Raw genomic sequence first — 21698 nt, 5'->3', positions numbered from 1 at the left:
TACTGGGTATTCACGTTGAATAACATGGATTAGTGCTGGACTGGAACAAAAGCCTGCACACCCAGGACCAAGATTGAAGAACACTGGGGTGAAGGGGGCTGTACTCACTGCTGTCATAGATGGGGTTGGAGACCACCGGCTTCAGGGCCCTAGAGAACCCGCCGTTACTGTCCTGGAGGTAGGCCGTGAACTTTAACCTCACTATGTTCAGGTCCATGATCTTCCCAAGCTCCTTGGCTTCTCTCCCTATGGCTTGTTCCTCTGCATCTGAGTCAGGTAGACAGAGAGTGGGCGTGTTTTGTTGCAGTTTTCACAAAGAAATGTATTTATGTGTGTGTAAGTCATGCATTAAGATTTGCACAAATATGTTGGTTGCACATAGTATATCTCAAGTTCGGATTCCTTAGATTTCCTCATTTTAAAAAAAAGACAGTGACATAGGGTTTCAGGCTCTTACCAGTAAAATGATAGTGCTGCCCCCCTTGCCTCCTCTTCTCATCTCTCAGTCTCTTGCACAACACTTCCCCCACCCCTCTCTTAGTGACATGAAGGATGCCCAGGTTACTGAACCTACAGAGAGAGAGACATGGAAACGGGAAGTTAAGAGAGATGTTGACATTCGCCAGTCATGTTGCAGCTATTGTACACATATTCCATTCACAGACTATGTTAAATTAATCCAAGCGGTACATATCTAGCTTGTTATTACTACTACAGTCTCAACACAATAAAATATGACAATGCTAGACAACCCATCAGTACTCACTGTGCTGTGAGGTCGTTTGGGCCCACATCCATACTGCATATGCCACTCTCCGTGCAGCACTGCCTCCCCACCAGACTGTGAGCGTGGACCTGGGGGGGGTCTGAGTGGGTCACTAGCTGCACCTCCACCCTGGCAATCCCCACATAGTTAGACACCTGGGGGGGGGGGTTAGACTATTATTAAAGAGAAACATGTCCATGCTCTATAATGATAGAATTTCTCTCAATACTCGATGACACTAAAACAATTGTTTTTATTCATAACATGCATCTCAAATAATTCTAGCATGTCAATATATCCCATATACACTTTCGAAAGCTTATTGGGCTGAAAGCAATGCATCTCAACTCCCTTGAACCAAGACGCCTGATGAAAAGCAGGCTGAGTCAGTCAAACTAAAAGACAGCCAAGTATCCAACCCTGTGTACTACAGTACAATAGCTGACCTTGACAGTTGGATAGGTCCTCCTGTTCCTCTCGCTTGAGGCCCCTGGGAGCCCACCGTGGGACGGACCCTCACACTCATAGCGGAATCTGAAGCCTCTCTGCAGACACGGGGGGACAAGGAAGTCAAGGGATAATCCCCAACAGCAGTGACAGCACTTACTGTAACTTTATAAATCCTGGACTTTCCAACCCACCGTCATATTCTAATGCCATTAAAGACCGGAGTGGGGGTTATTTACATTTGTACATTCCATTCTAGTTCAAAGGGTATCTTCTCTGGGAGAGTAGAGTTAGATCTAACGTACCGATATCATTTTTGGGGTGTGAATCAACCCGATTATGTAAATGTCATAGTTTCACAATGAAAAGAGGGAAGAGCTTCTGTTCAGTCTTATGCTCTTATTTGAACAGAAACGACGACGTCATTGCACTGTTTCGAGAAACTCTGAGCTCACCTGTTTGGGCTCCTCAATGATCTGAATGTAGGGTCCATGAGCTGTGACAAAGAAACAGAGTCACTGTCACTGGAAGGGGGTGGCTACATAGAGGTTCACATCCAAGCCCTTCAAATAAACCAAGGCAGAGAACCCACCGAACAAAAATACACAGACAGCACATGCATTACATAGTGTAAAAAAAAAAACTGTTTCAAGTGTGTACGACGTCATAATAACCATGCAGAACATGTGCGCAGTTCTGAAAGCCATATCAAAAACGTGTGGTGAGATCACTTCCACTTGAGTGCACAGTACCACAGCCACATCAAGTTACATCACTACGACTCGCGTATGCTGTTACCATGTGTATGTAGGGTAGAAAGTAGAAACTCACCGGTCTCCGGTACATAGGGCTCGATCTTGACATCCACAGGGGGCATGAACTCATAGGACAAATTCATCATCAGCTGGGGAGATTACAGGTGTTGTTATTGGCGCGTTGTTACCACTTCATTTCTTTAACACTAACTCATTTAATTTTTTTCTAACACAGCCAAGCAAAAAAAACATGTCAATATACTGTAGGTCTTACCTCATTTTCAATCATTTTCATGCTGTACTGAGCTTCATCCATTCTGAAACACGAGGAATACAAATGACCAAATGTACTGGCTTGCCAAATAAAATGTCTTTTCTCCTTTCTGTTCATGAACAACTAGTCACCCGACCTGTCAGTTATGTACTGTAGAGACGTAACACAGACAGGAAGCGGTTTACTTCAGTACTACCCAATGCTCACTTGACTCAAGTGTAATTTCCCCCCCCCTTCCCCCCTCAAAACCAACAATTAAAAAAACAAAAAACAAAAGATAAAACGTTCAATCCCATACACTGGATTCGAACATTGTGGTTTCACTTTCTCATAATCTACAGTAAGTGAACAAGGAAGGGTGTTGTAGTGTTCTATTCTTTCCCCTCTACCTCACACATCACTTCAAAGAAGTTGAGTGGGGGGGGGGACAGAGGAAAGCCCCCAGAATACCAGCTCAGTGCTGCCACGGATGTCAGATTGATGCACTACACCAGATACAAAAGCTTGATGTTTTTTTAATAAAAAGGGTCTCAGCCTCTATATGTCTCTTTCCCTCAGATAACATCCAACCTTCAGCGTTCCGCCTCTTCAGCTCCCTGAAGATTTTTCCTTCAGTAGCTACCATTCTAAATTGACTCGCAAGCGCAGAGAAAAGTTTTTAATAAAAAAAAAAAATCCTACTGAACTTAAGTACTATAGAATAAGGCTACTTGGATAAAAGTCCTGACTTAAACTGATGTTAACTGAGGGTCGCTCTGGATAAGAGCATCTGCTAAATGACTTGCCTGAAACAGTCTTCCGACTCTGAACAATAGGGACAATCGACGCCAACAAAGGGATCTATTCTATTCTAGAATAATGAAACCTTCAGTATGCATCTCCTGTGCCCGTCAGGTTCTACATTCTTTGTCAGTTGCTTCCACTGACTGGGCCGTGTTCATGTTATATATATATATATGACATGTGTAACATTGTCACGCAAACTGTCAGTGTCATGATGATGAATTGACAGTAAATCGGAGGTTTGATCAATGCCAGCAGTGACATCTGCAATCCAGAACAGAAACGGTGGTTGTCACAATACCAGTATCGCGATAAGGAAGGAAGGACAGGAAACAAAAACATGAAGCAGACTTCATTTCTTGAGGCTAACGGTGCTAATTTTGTCCTAAAACAGTCCTAAAAACTGACTTATGGTTGTCACCCAGAGTCAATAGTTTATTTTGCAAAAGTAGGAAAAAAAAAAAAAAAAAAAAAAAAGGACCATAAGAGTGAAATCTGCTTTGTTTTTTCGCCAAGGAAAACCTGGTATTGTAGCATCGCAATAGAGGTATCGTGAAAACACTAAACAGAACCGAGCCCTTACATTCCGAGTGGCATAAGACGACGTGTGGGTGTATCAGAAGACTCAAGAATGTGCAATTATGCATTACCGGATGAATACGGCAAAGACTACAACTAGATAAAAGTTGGCAAACACCACCGCAGCAGCAGAAAGATGGACATAGCCACCATTTAACTCTCAATACGTTGGATAGGCCTACTCCACCTCAGCTATCAAAGCTAGAAAACAGCAGAATTAGCCAAACAGTAAAATTGTATTTGTGTGTAACTTCATTTTACACCAAAAACATGCACAACCATTTCACGGTCCATTCCTTTAAAAAAAAAAAACAGACCTCAGGTCCTTGAACTGGACTCATAGTCCCAGTCTGTTCAAAAATGACCCCAATCTTACTGGAGAGAACAATCAGCTGTCAAAGACTGTAGAGGCCAACAAAAGCAGCACAACAAATCCTAGCAGCAGTACATACCTCAGTGCTCCAGACATGATGCCCGTCAGTGGATCATAGATGATGATATTTCAGGCTCACTGTCACCTCCCTGCAATAAAATTAACCTGCTGTTATTAGTCCATTGGGTATTTCCTGTGGGTTTAACGTCATCCTATGGTCTGCCCCTACAACCTCCACTAGTAGCTAACTGTACAGCAAGTGTGTGTGCTCATATCCAAATGGTACAGACTAATAACAGAATTTCCAGGCCCTGCTTGCTGAGATGGGGACAAACCCGCAACCCACTTTTCCCCATGAAACAATCCTGAACAAATTATAATGCAAATCACAGACAATCAGTTGGAAGCAAAGTCTTTATTCGGCCATTAAAGTTGTATCATAAACCATCATTTATACAATAGCCACAACTTTCCAGCAAGATGGGCTTCTTGTCAAATGAGTTTGAGTGACAACAATAGGAGTGTCACTGGGGCTCCCTGATTTTTCACTTTAAAATATATTTATTCGAATAACAGTGCAGATGCAAAGTTGGGTAACAGAATTACGGGTTGTGCCGTCATCCTGTTACGTAACTTCGCATCTGCACTGTTATTCGTGTACGTGTTTTCGTAAAATGTTCTGTAGACATTGTTAGAAGTCGTCCTTGTGCATAAAGTTGTATTGTTTGTTTAACTTTGCAATCATTGGTTTTTATTTGATATACATCTAAGTGAGAGAGAAAAAAAACGAGTCTCCGCATCAATGTTACCATGGAATGGCCCCATTACCCTTGCATATTATAAACTATCACTATCCACGGTTTTTAATGTAACGTTATATGATTATAAACCTGTAGCAGGGAACAGACTACAATAGGCTATATACACCACAATACACATCAAACTGCATTTTGGCCCAACAGACAATAACTGTTAATGTAATTCCGTACCTTTGAACTCCTTGAACTTGATCCACCTCTACGCAATGAACAAGACAGCACAACAGCTGCTGTTGTAGTCGATCAAACCGATTGTAGAATGTCACGGCGTACCCTCAAAAGCACACTGCACACAGTGGTGTTCACTTCAGTGTCAGCTGAAATCCGGGATTTGCTCCATGCATTTCTGTTCCATGTATTTCTCCATCGAGTCAACCGTTGATTGTATCCACTCTATCTGGTTAGTTAGACTGTTATGATCGCATACCGTCTATCAGTCAGCTGGAAAGCCCCGGAGTGTTGGGGGAATTCCGCAGACACACGTGTCAAACTCGAGCTACCGATTGGTTGTGGGAAGTGACAAAATAATTTATATATACACTGGATGACTAATAGGGGGCACTGTGTTGAAGCCACTGACTACATCTTGGCAGCCCCACCATTGTAAAACATATTTTGGAAGCTATAGAAACGCTCTTATTTATGTCTACATTCGTTTTTGCCACATGTATTATATTACAAACACCTTAATGCATACTTTTAAATTACATTGTGAGCTAAATATTTTTTTTAATTTTTTATCCTTAAAGTATAATTTTTTAGATTACTACGGTTACTTTCTCCATTACAACAAAACACTTAAATCCATGTAATTTTGTCTATGAAACATTTCATTGAAATACTGTAGAATCCCATTCATTCCTATAGAGGACTGCTCCTACTGGGTAGTGCCAATATGGCCGAACGGTGGTTCTCAAAGCCTCTCAATAAGCAATACATAGCATTAGCAACTAAGTGATTATATACATGAAGGGAAGTGGCTTGCCTACAAATTCCCACCCTCATTTAAAAAGCTATAAAATGACGTGGCTTGCAATCAAGAGGTGCAAGGAAGAACGTATTGAGGTTTGTATGTTTCTGTAATAAATTTTGATATGACCAAACAAAATATGCTACGGCACTATACTGCAAAATTTGTATACTGAAAATAACTTTGTATTTCACATGAGGCAAAGTTATTAATATTCCAACCAATTCATACAAAAATAAAGTCAATTTACATATCAGACTAATACTTTCTGGGATTGTGCCTGAACACCCCAAAGATCTGTGACTATGATGACTGCACTGCTTCATGTGTTCTCGATCAGAACCAAATATCAAATCTCGAGCAGTCTGGTAGGGTAGTTCAAACACAGCCGTTGTAGATCAGTCGGTAGATCAGTCGGTTTGCAACGCCAGGGTCATTCCCATGTAGAATTCTGTGTAGGGATCAGTATGAAAATGTATGCACTCACTACTGTAAATTGCTCTGGATAAGAGTGTCTGGTAAAATGATATGACATTTGGAGTTGAATCAAGTGAGTAGAGATTACTTACAAATCTAGCAGTAAGAAGACCCGGCAGTGGGGACACTGCTCTCATCAGATGGTAAGGAGGAAGGTGTGTCTGAGAATGACAAGTAAGGATACCTGCACTCAACCAATACCTGCACTAATCTGTTGCTGTGAGAAATAAATAATACTGACGGTGAGACGGTCACAAACTGCAGATGAGAAAGAGATAAGATGCATGGGTTGAAAGACATTGGGGGGGAAAAAAAAAGAAAAGTCCAGCAAAAACAAAAAAAACAACAACTGTCCAGCAAATATTCAGACCCCTTGACTTTTTCCACATTTTGTTAGGTCACAGCTGTATTCTAAAATTAACTCGTTTTTCCACCTCATCTATCTGCACACAATACCCTATAATGACAAAGCAAAAATCTGTTTAAAAAAAAAAAGTTTGCTTCTCCCATTAAGAATGATGGAGGACACTGTATTCTTGGGGACCTTCAATGCTACAGAAATGTTTTGGTACCCTTCCCCAGATCTGTGCCGACACAATCCTGTCTCGGAGCTCTACGGACAATTCCTTCGACCTCATCATGGCTTTGTTTTTGTTCTGACATCCTTGTATAGAAAGGTGTGTGCCTTTCCAAATCATGTCCAATCAATTCAATTTACCACAGGTGGATTCCAATAAAGTTGTAGAAACATCAAGGTTGATTCATAGAAGCTGGATGCTTTTTTAAAATAAAAAAATAATATCTTCATCCCCCCAAAATGTATTTTATTTTGTCATTATAGGGTATTGTCTATAAATTGATGAGGAAAAAAATGTATTTAATCCATTTTAGAATAAGGCTGTAGCAGAACAAAATGTGGAAAAAGTCAAGGGGTCTGAATACTTTCCAAATGCACTGATAGGAGCAGCAGAATTAAATTCAGGATGAGTCGCCAGGCAAACATTTTTGTGCCTTGCCCAACCAAAAAAATACAAATTGTATTTTCCTGTGACCCTCCAAATAAGTAATGTTTCTGGCCACAGCCCAGTCTTTTGTAGGAACTGCAACGGCCATGAGTCATACGAGTAGGCCCCAACCCACCATTTAGCAAACAAAACCTGTTGTAGCTGCTCACCAGTGTACTTCTGGGACAAGAGTGCTAAGATCTGTCTCCAGGCTGTTGCTGCTATGTTTGGCACAGAAGCCCCAGGGGGGGTGGAGTAGAGCTCCAGCAGGATTGACGTCATACTCTCCCTCACCAACAGCACCCTGAACTCCCACACGGCATCTGCACAGGAGCAGGGGACGGCAGCTCACACATTAAGCATGATCTAAATAGTTAAATAGCTAGCTGGATTATGTAATGCATACAAGTAGAATGATTTCTAGCACTTTGCAAAATGTTTAACAAAGTTATCGTAAAAATCCCTGTAACTCATTTTTACTTGTCCTGACTTTACTTTTGTTCCTGTTGATGCGGCTGCTTTGCAGCCAGGTCAATGCAGCTCCCCAGAGCAACACTGCCCCCTGCTGTCTATCCCCTTGCTCTACAGTCAGCACAGCCTTCACAGTACTCTGCCAAGGCTTGCAACACTGGGAGACACAAACAGAGCCAGACACACAGGCTGCTGCTGTCACACTCATGTAGTGATGGCTGTAATGATGTCTCATGTAATAATGTCCATACAACCACCTTCCATATCAAAGTCAAACAAAATGCATATCAGACAAAAGGGATAGATTCAGACGTGTGTATATACTGGTTTGAGTGACAGCTGTGGTAATCTCTGTCCATGTGACCATGCTATGTGGATATACATTATGCGTTCTCCTAGTCTGAGGCGTGACCTGTGACTCAGAGCAGTGTCTGTGTAACTGATGTGAAATGGCTAGCTAGTTAGCGCTGGTGCGCGCTAATAGCGTTTCAATCGGGTGATGTCAATCGCTCTGAGTCCTGAAGTAGTTGTTCCCCTTGCTCTGCAAGGGCCGCAGCTTTTGTGGAGCAATGTGTAACGATGCTTCGCGGGAGACTGTTGTTGATGTGTGCAGAGGGTCCCTGGTTCGAGCCCAGGTAGGGGCAAGAAGAGGGATGGAAGCAACACTGTTACATCTGCACCAGTGTGTCTGGCCTCAGAGTCCCGAGAGGGGCGTAGGGGATGGCATTAGGATTCTGAGGGACGTGAGGAGGAACGGACACCAGCAGGGAATCTCGCGCAGGTAACCACAGCGACCGGCCATTCACACGATGAGAGACTGCAGAACACAGAAACATTAAATCAACTCTAGATGTAATGTGGGATTTTGTGACTCAACGGTCAAAGATTAACATGTGCAAGGGGCTTTCACAAATACTGTCACGTAAAGACACACCCTCTGAAACGCATTGATTGTTTAATTCATCACTTATCAGAAAGCTATTCGGATGATCACACTATGCCAAGTGCAGAAAGCAATAGGGAGTGTGTGAATCTACACCATCAAAAAAGAAAACTGTGATATTAGAAATTCTACAACTTCTAGGAAGGGGTGATAAATATGCCACAAGCTAAATTTAAAAAAGGCACTTGAGAAATCATGGTGTAATTTCCCATCTAGTCACCAGATTGGGCAAAGGCCTAAAAGGTGCCCAGGTTGGAATAAGTACTGTCCAAAAATATATATAAAAACGCTAAATGTAAACTGTTAGTCCCATGTTTCATGAGTTGAAATAAAAGATCCCGAAAATGTTTAATACACACAAAAAGCTTATTTCTTGCCAATTTTGTGAACAAATTTGTTTAGATCCCTGTTAGTGAACATTTGTCTCAAGTTACGGGAGCAGACTGCAGGAATGTTCACCAGAGTTGTTGCCAGAGAATTTAATGTCCATTTCTTTATCATAAGCCACCTGCAATGTCATTTTACAGAATCTGGCAGTACGTTCAACCGGCCTCACAACCGCAGACCACGTGAAACCACGCCAGCCCAGGACCTTCACATCCAGCTTCTTCAGCTGCGGGATCGTCTGAGGCCAGCCACCCGGACACCTGATGAAACGGAGTTTGCACACCAGAAAAATGTCTGCAAAAAAAATAAAACTCAGGGAAGCTCATCTGCAAGATCCTGAGGCCTATAGTCATGCCATTCATCTTCCACCATCACCTCATATTTAAGCATGATGATGCACAGCCCCATGTTGCAAGGATTTGTATCAATTTAGGTGATGGCACCTAAATTGGGGAGAACGGGCTTGTGGTAATGGCTGGGGTTGAATTAGTGAAATGGTATCAAATACGCCAGGTGTTTGATGCCAGTCCATCGCTCCATTTTAGGCCATTATTATGATCAGCAGCCTCCACTGATCCGTCTACAATTCCTGGAAACTGAAAATGTCCCAGTTCTTCCATGTCCTGCATACTCACCAGACATGTCACCCATTAAGCATGTTTGGGATCCTCTGGATCGACGTGTACGACAACGCGTTCCAGTTTCCACCAATATCCAGCAACTTCACACAGTCATTGAAGAGGAGTGGGACAACATTCCACAGTGATGAGTAGCACATCTCCAGGTGAGGTCTGTATAGGGGTCTGAGTGGGGGTTGCTGGGCTGTACAGCTCTGGGGAGCTGGAAGTGAATGGTGTGGGTCTCTGGCTGTGTCCACAGTCTTACTCCCAGGAGCAGGGCCTGGCTGACTGTCCATACACTGAGGTACTCAGTCTCCACAAACACAGATGGAGCAGGGGTTGGGTATGACTGCAGGTCAGACCTAGGGGCAGACTCAAGCCCTGTCCAGATATTCCCTCAGTGACTCAGAACACAGGTCCTCATCATTGCCACCTGCTTGCTCATTCTGGGCAGGTGAGCTCTCCAAAGGGCCCAGGACAGCCCGGTTCTCTCTCTAAGGGAGATCCGGTTTGGGTCTCAGGACCTTGGAGTCTGGTACCGTGCTTGCTGGTATTGGGCACCTCGCCGGGCTCCGATGAGGCGTCAACCCAATCTCGACCGTCAATTCCATGGATCCTACCCTCATCCTCCCCCGCCCCCTTTCTCTCTTCAAACATGGCACACTTGTCATAAAAACTTCCAAGGATATATGATAAAAGCACAATACATTTAACTTTTTCATCAAGTCAACATGAGATTTTTTAAAAATGTATAATTCACGAGTCAGCAGAAGTGGTGATTTGAACAACACATGGTAGAGACCCCATGTTCTGAAAACCCAGCTTCACAGGGACTTTAGTGCAGCAGAGATATACAGCGCCACACCTGGCAACAATAACAGAGGTCATTTGTCAGAGACAAATGTACACATTCCTGGCATGTGAGGTTTTTTTTCCTATGGAAAAAAAAAGACAAAAAGGCAGTGTAATTGGGAAACTCCACAGAACTCACCAATCAGAAGATGGGCGTTGTGAGCACATGAGCCAATGACACACTAGAACCGTGCTCTTTGAAACCACATCGAGATTCGTTGCAGCCCTCAAACTACAGAATGGTGGGGTGAGAGACAGGAAAATATGAGAGCGAGAGAGAAGAGAGAGAGAGGGAAATGAAAGGATATACAAGTGTGGTCAATGAAAAAGTATGTTAAGACTAGAGAGAAGGAAGCGAAAGTTATGAAATGACTGAAGTGTGCCTTCTGATTATCAATGTTATGAGTGTGCTTATACTACAGAAAAACTGCCAAAGTTTGTATGCAATGTGTTCCGAACTCATGAAAATAAAAATAGAGCACTTAGGTCACAAATACATGGAAATACATGGAAATGTCAAATTGTATCTAGCTAGAGCAAAAACAATGGCATTTTGTACTGGGGAGTGCCCTAGTCTGATCCCTTAATACCATTCAAATCCATTTGCTGCAGGTTAAAACAGGTTTAATATCTCCTGGAGTCGCGTCCTGAGGTGTACTGGTCTTATTTCATTAAAAGTCACCACTTCCTATAGCGATGTGAAAAGAAGAAGCACCTCTCCCTGACCTCATGACAAATACCATCACGACCCAGTTAATATAATATGCACACACAAACTGGCCCATCATGTCTCATACAGTAATTTGGCCAAGGCCAGTCCTTTACTAGTCTTACTGGTTGACACACTTCTCTTCCAGAAGCCCCTGGAAAAGAGCTGTGGTTGATCATTGCTAGATTTCTAATTTAAGCGAGCGTGGTGGACTGTGTGTCCGACCTTAGGGGTGATCTTATCTATTTACTCAGGGTAGAGTCTACAGCAAGGGGGTCGGTATTCCCTACACAACTAACACCAGTTTAGAGGTAGTAAGGATTTACAAAATGAAACAGCTTCGTATAGCAAGGATGCAACATGCTACCTACTGTTTGATATCAGGTTGCATCAGCCAGTGCTGGGTCTTTGGAGCCCACTGAGGCTTGCGGTTGGACACACTCAATCTCAAATTATTAGTGATAGATCTACATCCAGATGTCAGATTGGGAGTCACCGGTACAGATGTGACACGACATCCTTCTTCCCTGCCATCCTATGGCTTCATGAGGACACCCATAAAACACACCAACGTGCATTGTCTAACTACCTTGGTGTTCATTGGTGTTCATTCCTAAAAAATTGGGCTGTAGTGGTGTATGACTTTTACAGTCTCTACAACTGCTAAAGTCTGCAAAATAACTACATGTTTAAAACAAAAAACAGCATATGGAATATATTCTCCACAGTGCTCTTCAACGTTACTCCCATACCATGGGTGAACCTGCTGTCTTTCAAAGTGGCATGACACTTTTTGAAGGCGGTTTGGGGTCAATTTGATGGTGCTGCAGGTCAGAAGGAAAGACCCAGAATGTGTATCCCAATCCATTTCCTTTTCATAATTCAGTATTTCCTGTATAGCCCACACCCCTTGAACACACCCCTCCAACTCATGAATATATATAAAGTACCACTGTATGAGTCATAAAACCCATAAAAACTAGCAGTCAAACTGTTTCATGTAGGCTTTCCCTGGCATGACATTTTGTTAACCATGTAAATCTCTTTAGGACAAGGTGGCTTTTATCAATATATTCACCTGTTTTTACCCCCCCCCCCCCCCCCAAAAAAATGCAATGCAAATTAGCAGTGTAGTGTTTGAGACCACCTAAAGCGAGACCAATTCAAGACCAGAGCAAATCGAGTCCGAGTCAAGACCGAAGGGGGGGTGGGACCGAGCGCGGGAGGGGGACAAGGATCCAAGACCGAGTCAAGACCGAGACCAGAGAAATGCAAGTCCAATTCAAGACCACGATTGTAATTTTGTCAAATCGCCAGCATAAGAGTTGAAAATGTCCAGTATTTCTGTGTTCATATTTCAGAAGAACATAACGGATTCTTTAGAAATTCAGAATGGTGGGGGGGGGGGGGGGGTGGGGGGGGGGGGAATCCATGCTGAGGGAAAATAGAGCCAATATACTAATTATTACTCATCCAAAACATCGTGGGGAACAATGAAGGCCTTCTACACCTTCAGAGAAGGACAAATGTTTTTTTTTTTTATAATTCTAATAACATTATTTTTTTCAATGGCCTTCTGATTTAATCTATTCAGTTTTTGTTGGAAAGGAAAGGGTTAACGCTGATGAGAAAAAAAGATCCAATCAGGATTTCTCTTTGGTGGTCTCTGGGGAGATAAATCTAGCTAGCTAAGTCAGCCATTGGTTAGGCCATCAGAAGCTAGATAGAAGGCATCTGCCATTCAACTGTATTAGGGCAACATTTTGGAATGACTGTAGAATCAACCAATCACATTTTTACTTGTAATGGGTGGGACCATTTTTACAAAACATTTATGAAAACGTCTGCCTTCTCAAAGAACAACAGGTCACTGAGCAATAGCAAGCAGTCGTTTTCCCAGTCTAGCTAGCGATCTTTTGTTGAAGGCTAGTTTGCGGTGGCTGCAACAGGTCTTATCGAAAAGGATGTTGTTGCTAAAAGTTTTCAAGAATCACTTTTAACAAGAAGTTAAGTTTAAATGATCATCTGTTTTTTTATTTTATTGGAGCTCACTCACTAGCCATCTCTTTGATGGGTAAATCAAAATAAAAAATAAGCCATCTCTTTGAAAATAACTTGTGTGAAACATTGTTGCATTTAAACTTTAGGGCACTGGATACAGCCTGCAAAGCGAACGAAAGGCACACGGAATAAGCCACTGCTGTTAAAAAAAACATACATTGCTGCACGTCTAAAGTTGGCAAAAGCGCATCTGGCAAAATATTCGGTGGACAGATTAAACTAAAGTTGAGTCGTTCGGAAGGAACACACAACACTAGGTGTGGAGAGAGAAAAAGGCACAGCACACCAACATCAAAACCTCATCCCAACTGTAAAGTATGGTGAAGGGAGCATCATGGTTTGGGGCTGCTTTGCTGCCTCAGGGCCTGGACAGCATGCTATCAGATGGAAAAATGAATTCCTAAGATTGTCAAGATATTTTGCAGGAGAATGTATGGCTATCTGTCCGCCAACTGAAGCTCAACACAAGTTGGGTGATGCAACATGACAACGACCCAAAACAGAAGTAAATCAACAACAGAATGACATCAGAAGAAAATACGCCTTCTGGAGTGGCCCAGTCAGAGTCCTGACCTCAACCCGACTGAGATTCTGTGGCATGACCTCAAGAGAGCGGTTCACACCAGACATCATAAGAATATTGCTGAACTGAAACAGTTTGTAAAGATGAATGGTCCAAAATGATATGGTTGAATCATCAGCATACATGGACACACATGCTTTGTTTAACACCAGTGAGCTGCCCTGTGGTACACCACACTTTACATGTTTGACATTACAGAAGCTTCCATTAAAAGAAAACCCTCAGAGTTATATTAGATAGATAGCTCTGAATCCAAAGACACGTTTCTTCAACAACAGGTTATGGTCAATAATATCGAAGGCTGCACTGCCATCTAACAGCACAGCTCCCGCAATCTTCTTATTATCACCAAGCTGATAGGACTGCTGTTAGAACCAGTAAAGGCTGCTTTACCACTCTTGGGTAGCGGAATGACTTTGGCTTCCCTCCAGGAATGAGGACAAAGACTTTCCTCTAGGCTCAGATGAAAGATAGGCGTGGTTATAGAGTCAGCTACCATCCTCAGTAGCTTTCCATTTAAGTTGTCAATGCCAGGAGGTTTGTCATTATTGATCGATAACAATTTTTTCACCTCTCCCAACCTTTGAAAATTGAAACTTACAATGCTTTTCTTTCATTATTTGTTTTTTTGTGCATAAGTACGATGGCTCACTGTTCGTTGTTGCCATTTCCTGTCTAAGTTTGCTCACTTTGCCAATTAAGTAATCATTAAAATAATTGGCAACACCAAATGGTTGTGATGAATAAGCCATCTGATTCGATGAAAGATGGAGTTGAGGGTCTTTCTGCTCATCATTTCATTTAAAGTATATTTTTTCTCCATAATTCTTTATATAATTAATCTTGGCTCCATAATACAGTTTCTTCTTCTTTTGTTGAGTTTAGTCACAACATTTCTCAATTTACAGTAAGTCAGCCAGTCAGATGTGCAGACAGATTTATTAGCCTTTTGCACCATCTCTTTCAATCATACAGATTTTCAATTCCTCATTAATCCATGAAGCCTTAACAGTTTCTTAACAGGTGTATGTTCATCAATAATTGAAAGAATCAATTTAATAAAATGTATCAAGTGCAGCATCTGGATGTTCCTTATTAATCACATCAGACCAACATTTTTTTTAACATCATCCACATAAGAGTCACAGTAAAATCTTTTGTATGATTGCTTATACACTATTTTAGGCCCAGCTTTTAGATGTTTGGCTTTCCTGGATATTAGCCAATATATTATGATCACTGCATTCAATGGGCACGGATGCAGCTTTAGAACAAAGTTCTGCAGTATAAGTAAAAATGTGATCGATACATGTGGATGATCTTCTTCCTGTAGTGCTTGTAAACGCCCTGGTAGGTTGATTAATAACCTGAACCAGATTACAGACACTGGTTACAGTAAGAAGCTTCCTCTTGAGCGGACAGCTTGAGGAAAACCAGTCAATATTCAGGTCCCCAAGAAAGTAGACCTCTCTGTTTACGTCACATACACTATCTAGCATTCACACATTATTTAGACACGGACTGTTAGCACTTGGTGGCCTACAGCAACATCACAAAAGAAAAGGCTATAAATGTGCCAGGTAAACCTGCAACCACAACACTTCAATAACACTTGACTTAAGATCTTCTCTAAGCATTACAGGGATATGGCTCTGAATATATACAACACCTCCCCCATAAGCTTTTCTGTCTCTTCTATAGATGTTATATCCTTGTGTTGCTACTGCTGTTTCATCAAGTCAATTATCTAAGTGAGTCTCAGAAATGGCTAATATATGAATGTTATGATGTTAGCAAGTTATTGATTTCATGAACCTTATTCATTAACCTTATTTCTAAATCTCCTTCCAAAATCATGGGCATTAATATGGAGTTGGTCCCAACTTTGCTGCTATAACAGCCTCCAGTCTTTTGGGAAGGCTTTCCACTAGATATTGGAACATTGCTGTGGGGACTTGCTTCCATTCAGCCACAAGAGCATTAGTGAGGTCGAACACTGATGTTGGGAGATTCGGCCTGGCTCCGCAGTCTGCGTTCCAATTCATCCCAAAGGTGTTCTATGGAGTTGAGGTCAGGGCTCTGTGCAGGCCAGTCAAGTTCTTCCACACCTATCTTGAAAAAACATTATTGTATTGAACACACTTCGTGCATAGGGCAGAATCGTCTAGAATGTCATTGTATGCTGTAGTGTACATGAAAAACAGCCCCAGACCATTATTCCTCATCCACCAAACTTTACAGTTGGCACAGTGCATTGGGGCAAGTAGCATTCTCCTCACATCTGCCAAATCCAGATGGTGAAGCAAGATTCATCACGCCAGAGAACGCGTTTCCACTGCTCAAGAGTCCAATGGTGGTGAGCTTTACACCACTCCAGCTGACGCTTAGCATTCGACATGGTGATCTTAGGCTTGTGTATGGCTGCTCTGCCATGGAAACCCATTTCATGAAGCTCCCGATGAACAGTTCTTGTGCTGAAGTTTCTTCCAGAGGCAGTTTGGAAATCGGTAGTGAGTGTTGCAACCAAGGACAGACAATTTATGCGCTACGCACTTCAGCGGTCCCGTTCTGTGAGTTTGTGTGGCCTACCACTTCACGGCTGAGCTGTTGTTATTCCTAGAAGTTTCCACTTCACAATAACAGCACTCACAGTTGACCGGGGAAGTTCCATCAGGGCAGAAATTTGACGAACTGACTAGTTGGACAGGTGGCAACCTATGACGGTGCCACGTTGAGAGTCACTGAGCTCTTCAGTAAGGCCATTCTACTGCCAATGTTTGTCCATGGAGATTGCATGGCTGTGTGCTCAATTGTATACACCTGCCAGCAACAGTTGTGGCGGAAATAGCCAAATCCACTAATTTGAAGGGGTGTCCACATACTGACTGGGATAAATTATTTCCTCTTCTGGCACACAGCTTCAGGTTAGTCCTCGTTGAAGAAGAAGTACGTTCCTCCCAAGTTCTTGGCTCTTTCCAGAACAGCTACGTTGTCCTTGAACTTCAGGAACTGGACCACTATCGGCCTGGGCCTGTCACCTGGGTTGGTGGTGGGTTTTCCAGTCCTGTGGGCACACTCCATCTCAATCTTCCTGTGGTCCATCTTCAGTTTCTCCAAGATTATTTACCTCACTTTGTCCCCAGACTCCATCCAGGGCTCGTGGAGATTCTGAAATTCCGTTGTTGTTGTTCTGCCTGGACTGTCCCTCGAGATAATCTGATTTCTCTGTCATTGTTATTATGAATTCAAATATAGAACTGATGTCCTCGCTCAATGATTTACAGATTGCTGTCATCTTGCCATTTTCAGATCGTCTTTTATTAGTTGACTCCACTAGTATTTGGACAACACTTGAAGCTATTTTCTTCTTGTTGGAACAACTGCTTGTAGAACTATTTTTGTTTGTTTAAAAGATCCTTCACCTGTGATAGAGAGACACCACTGTCCTCAATGATACTCCTGCCGGCTTTGGTCTTTGTCATGGTAGCAACGTACTCCTCGCCGTTCCAGAGGAGCAGGTTACAGGGAAGATAGGAAACAACAAACTGCAGGGATCTAGACAGCCACAAGCCCAGGACAATCCACGGTCCCACAACGGCTAACTGCGGAGTGGGCTGCGTTCAAGCCCTCAAGAAAACTCTGCTAGCTTGATAGGCAGCTAGGCTAGCTATTTTTCTTTTTTTTCTTTATTTAACTAGGCAAGTCAGGTAAGAACAAATTCTTATTTTCAATTACGGCCTAGGAACAGTGGGTTAGCTGCCATGTTCAGGGGCAGAACGACAGATAGACAGATAGAGAGCCGAGCAACTTATGCCAACCGCGTTCAGGATCCAAATTCAAAAAAGGCAGCTAGCTAGTTACGAAACCTTTTCAATAGACTTTAAAAACTTTCCAAAACAACAAACTGAGCTCTCCCTCGTTCAATGATGTGCCATAAAGAACCTCAAAATCGAGGCAAAGGTAACAATATCTGGATGAACTATCTAATGTTCGCTAAATGTAGTTATGAATAAATTGGGAAAATGTCTTTAAATTGACAATTCTGTGAACCTGTTAGCAAAGGTGTCAGAGATGACGTGCAGGAGCTTGCAGGGATTTGTAGTTTTGCATGATGTCTACTTTGATGCTAAGTAGCATTTTTGAATCCGAGTAAATAGAGACTAATATATTGATAAAAGTCACCTTGTCAGAGTGAGATTTACATGGTTATCAAAACGTCACGCCAGGGTAAGCCTACACAAAACACAGACCTTATTTTAAGTGTTTCTAAAATCCCCTATGGAAAAATGGATGGAACCATTTCCCTGTTTGACCGCTAGGTTTTATGGGTATTATGACACCTCCACTGTGGGGTTCTATTCTACAAATGCAAATTAACCCTCTATGCTACCACATAATTCACTGTACAGGATTATACAAAAGTATTGACATTTAGCTTTAAATCAACATCAAGACAACAGGGCCATGTTCAGTAAGAGAACGTTGTGGAGCTTGCAGATAGAAATGCCAAGACTAGAGCTGATGTGATTCCTTATTATCAGTGGCAATTTTAGTAATGTAAATCTAGGTGGGGCAAAATCAACATATTTTTTTATTTTATTTTTACCCCTTTTTCTCCCCAATTCTGTGATATCCAATTGGTAGTTACAGTCTTGTCTCATCACTGCAACACCGGTACGGACTCGGGAGAGGCGAAGGTAGAGAGCCCCTAACCCGGACAGGGCTGGGCCAACTGTGCGCCGCCCCATGGGTATCCCGGTCGCAGCTGGCTGCAACAGAGCCTGGACTCGAACAAGGATCTCTAGTGGCACAACTAGCACTGCCTTAGACCACTGCGCCACTCAGGAGGCCAAACTCAACAATAAACAATACATTAATTCCACTATAACGGTGACAAACAGTGCCTACATAAAGCTGTTCCATAAAGATGTTCTTTTCAGCCCCATGGAGTGAATCCTTACCACCGCTACAGCTGGCTATCAGCGGGGAGCCTTGTCGAAAGAGTTCATTCAGCCTCATTTACTGCCTTTTTAAAAACATAGCTGATAAGGCTGACTTTCTTAAACAAATGTGGTTTCTACTGACAATTGAGATGTACAAACTATGGCATAAGGGAACGATAAGCAATGCGTAATTTTGATTAAGACATTAATGAGTGAGCTAAGACGGACGGAGTCAATGTAACAATTTGTTTAGCACTTTTGAATGTACAGTGACAGAATTCAGAACATGGGCCGTTCTTACAGTATTCTCCCTGTACACAAAGTCAGAACCGTAGTATAAATAAAGGTGGCCTATAAGCAGACAATTAAATATCTTACAATAGTTGATGACATTTCTCTAAAGCAGGCTATAGGCTACATGTGCAACACCAAGTCAGAACAGTAGGCTAAGTTATGAGGGGGAAAGGGACCAAATTATTAGGGTGAGGCACATGGGCTACTAACAGCTTAATACACAACATAGACTTAGTATTACTTTCTTTGCTACAGTACACATATCACATAATTTATGCAGTAGCATAGATGACATTTTTGGACCTTTGTTCTATGCTCACTTGAACAGGAAGGTGGTGCAGAGGTCCTTCTTGTGGGCAAATTGTCATCAACTTTGTCATTCTCTGGATGTATAGTGCGTTCAAGACAACTGGGAACTCGTTAAAAAAAAACAAATGTAAAATCATGACATCAGTAATCTTCAGGTCGGAGCTCTTGAAAGACGCTTGAGTTTCTGACTTGGATAACCGTTTTACCCAGTCTGAGCTCGTTTTTCCGAGTTCCCAGTTGTGAGTTTACAGTTGTTTATTCCACCCTTTCTGGTCCATGGGGTTGCATGTGAATGTTTATCCTTTAAAGCTTGAAAAAGACTTGAACCACACACCCTCTCTACTAAATAGCAGGCTAGTGATTGCTTTGCAACATTTGCAGTTTGCCACGGACTCCAAAATATGAGTGACATAACACTGAGCCAATAATCACAGCGCAACTAGAGAACATAACCAACCCCTCCCTACTCTTTGTATTTTTCTGCTGGCTGCTCCACCACCACAGATAGGACTGAGCTAGCCTGAAACACCCGCATTTTGGAGCTGCCTTACTCTAGAAAGCAAAAAAGATACCATGTTTTTATTATAATAATTCAATGTTTTTTGTTACACTGTTTTCAAACTGATATGTAACACCTTTAATGCTAAAATAGCATGCAAAACAGACAAACGACTTTTTTTTTGCTAAACAGATGTTTTCAAACTGAGGCTCAAAACATGTGCGGCTCTGCCCTGTAATGGGGTATTCATTACGCCGATTCTGTTGAAAAAACGTTTCTTAACCGAAAGCAAACTGAACGAAACTGGGTGGAAACTACCTGAATTTGTCACGGAGACGCGCATTACTTCGCATGCGCGTTCAAGTGGGTCCCTCCCCAGTGAGGTGGGCATACACACAAACACGCCTGTTCTCTAAAGAAACGGAATGCACGACTGCTGTCAGATCAGTACGAAACAGGACCAGAAGCAGAGCAGTTGTCTCGTTACACGTTTGTTTTCCCCCTACCCATTTCATTGTCTTCCCCTCACTTTGCTTTAAGTTTCATTCGTTACTAACGCCTTAACTCAGTGAAAAATGTACAGGTATTTCGGAGAATTACTTACTCGTGGAGCAAGCAGTGCTCTGGCCTCGGGATGTGTCAAGTCGACTCTTCCAGTTTCCGCGTCGTTGATGCGGATGCGCCACTACAGCGAGGTCGCAGGAGAGAAAGATGCAGATGACCCCAACTTCTTTGGCATGGTGGAGGGATTCTTTGACCGCGGTGCCAATATCGTTGAGGATAAACTGGTGGAGGACCTCAAGAACAAGGAGACGCCAGTGCAGAAGAGACACCGAGTACGCGGAATTCTCAAGATCATCAAGCCCTGCAACCATATACTGAGTGTATCGTTCCCTATCAAGCGAGACGATGGCGAATGGGAGGTGATTGAGGGATATCGTGCCCAGCACAGCCAACACAGGACCCCCTGTAAAGGAGGTAAGCCGGCGAATGGGTGGTGCTGAAGCGGAGTATAGCTAGCATGCTATCTAGCCTATCAAGTTGAGAAGCGGGTAGCTGCAAACAAATGGCCTAAGGTTTTTAGAACTAACCCAACTGGACTACACCCTGTCAGTTCCAATTGGAACAAATGAGCCATAGTGGGCAGAACTAAGCACGACCTAGCGAGATCCTATTGGCTCGATCTACTATCGTCTGCATAACAACGCTATTTCAAAAAAACTTTTCATAACAGATTCTAGTTTTGGGAACATAAAACTGTATTGAGATCAAATGTTTCATCGTTGAGAACATTTGCAGAATTTCGGCCAAAATCCATCTCGTTCCATCTTCTCCCACTTCCATATTTGGCAGTGAGTGGAAACGCCAATTGGATGCTTCACATTTAAACATCCAGTGAAATATCTGTCTCATTGTTCTGTCTGTGATAGGGCGGCTGGAGTATGGGCGAGTGGGTGTGTCGAAAGAAAAGTAGTGGGTGTGTCGAAAGAAAAGTAGTGGGTGTGTCGAAAGAAAAGTAGTGGGTGTGTCGAAAGAAAAGTAGTGGGTGTGTCGATATATAGAGGGAGTTATTTTATGCTGTCCAGGTTTGAACCGGGCAATGGCCCATCATGTCATCTGGCGAAAAGCCAAACCGTAATCTCAAACCAAACCGTAATCTTTGCCTCTAGGTCATGTTGTCAACCAGGCAGCATGGTGCATCGTCCAGAAACATACATCTATTTTGTAATAAAATAAATGTTTGAATTTTCATTGGGAAGGCAGATTAAGAACTTATCAAA

At 42.5% G+C, this 21698-nt stretch overlaps 2 protein-coding genes across 11 annotated transcripts in view; one reads left to right on the top strand and one right to left on the bottom strand.

Annotated features, from left to right (window-relative positions):
* LOC109899668 (nuclear factor NF-kappa-B p100 subunit) overlaps positions 1-20916 on the bottom strand; it is a 26192-nt gene extending 5276 nt beyond the window's left edge. For 2 of the 10 annotated variants that reach the window (XM_031835811.1, XM_031835814.1), the window contains exons 1-9: positions 4967-5194; positions 4057-4126; positions 2243-2285; positions 2045-2117; positions 1669-1709; positions 1213-1311; positions 767-921; positions 458-570; positions 109-267 (exon numbers count right to left, since the gene is read on the bottom strand). In XM_031835811.1, coding sequence (XP_031691671.1) covers positions 109-267; positions 458-570; positions 767-921; positions 1213-1311; positions 1669-1709; positions 2045-2117; positions 2243-2285; positions 4057-4073 — 700 coding nt within the window. In that variant the 5' untranslated portion in view covers positions 4074-4126; positions 4967-5194. Of the gene's footprint in view, positions 1-108; positions 268-457; positions 571-766; positions 922-1212; positions 1312-1668; positions 1710-2044; positions 2118-2242; positions 2286-4056; positions 8535-10658; positions 10758-20521 lie in introns of those variants that run through there. The other 8 variants (XM_031835815.1, XM_031835810.1, XM_031835809.1 and 5 more) reach the window with 8 other exon arrangements.
* LOC109899669 (glutamate dehydrogenase, mitochondrial-like) overlaps positions 19893-21698 on the top strand; it is a 23212-nt gene continuing 21406 nt past the window's right edge. The window contains exon 1 of the mRNA XM_020495099.2: positions 19893-20895. Coding sequence (XP_020350688.1) covers positions 20493-20895 — 403 coding nt within the window. The 5' untranslated portion in view covers positions 19893-20492. The remainder of the gene's footprint in view (positions 20896-21698) is intronic.

This window comes from Oncorhynchus kisutch, linkage group LG11 (genome assembly GCF_002021735.2).
Source record: "Oncorhynchus kisutch isolate 150728-3 linkage group LG11, Okis_V2, whole genome shotgun sequence".
NCBI classification, from domain to species: Eukaryota; Metazoa; Chordata; class Actinopteri; order Salmoniformes; family Salmonidae; genus Oncorhynchus; species Oncorhynchus kisutch.
The sequence above is the reverse complement of the archived record's forward strand: the minus strand, read 5'-3'. Positions and strand labels throughout refer to the sequence as shown.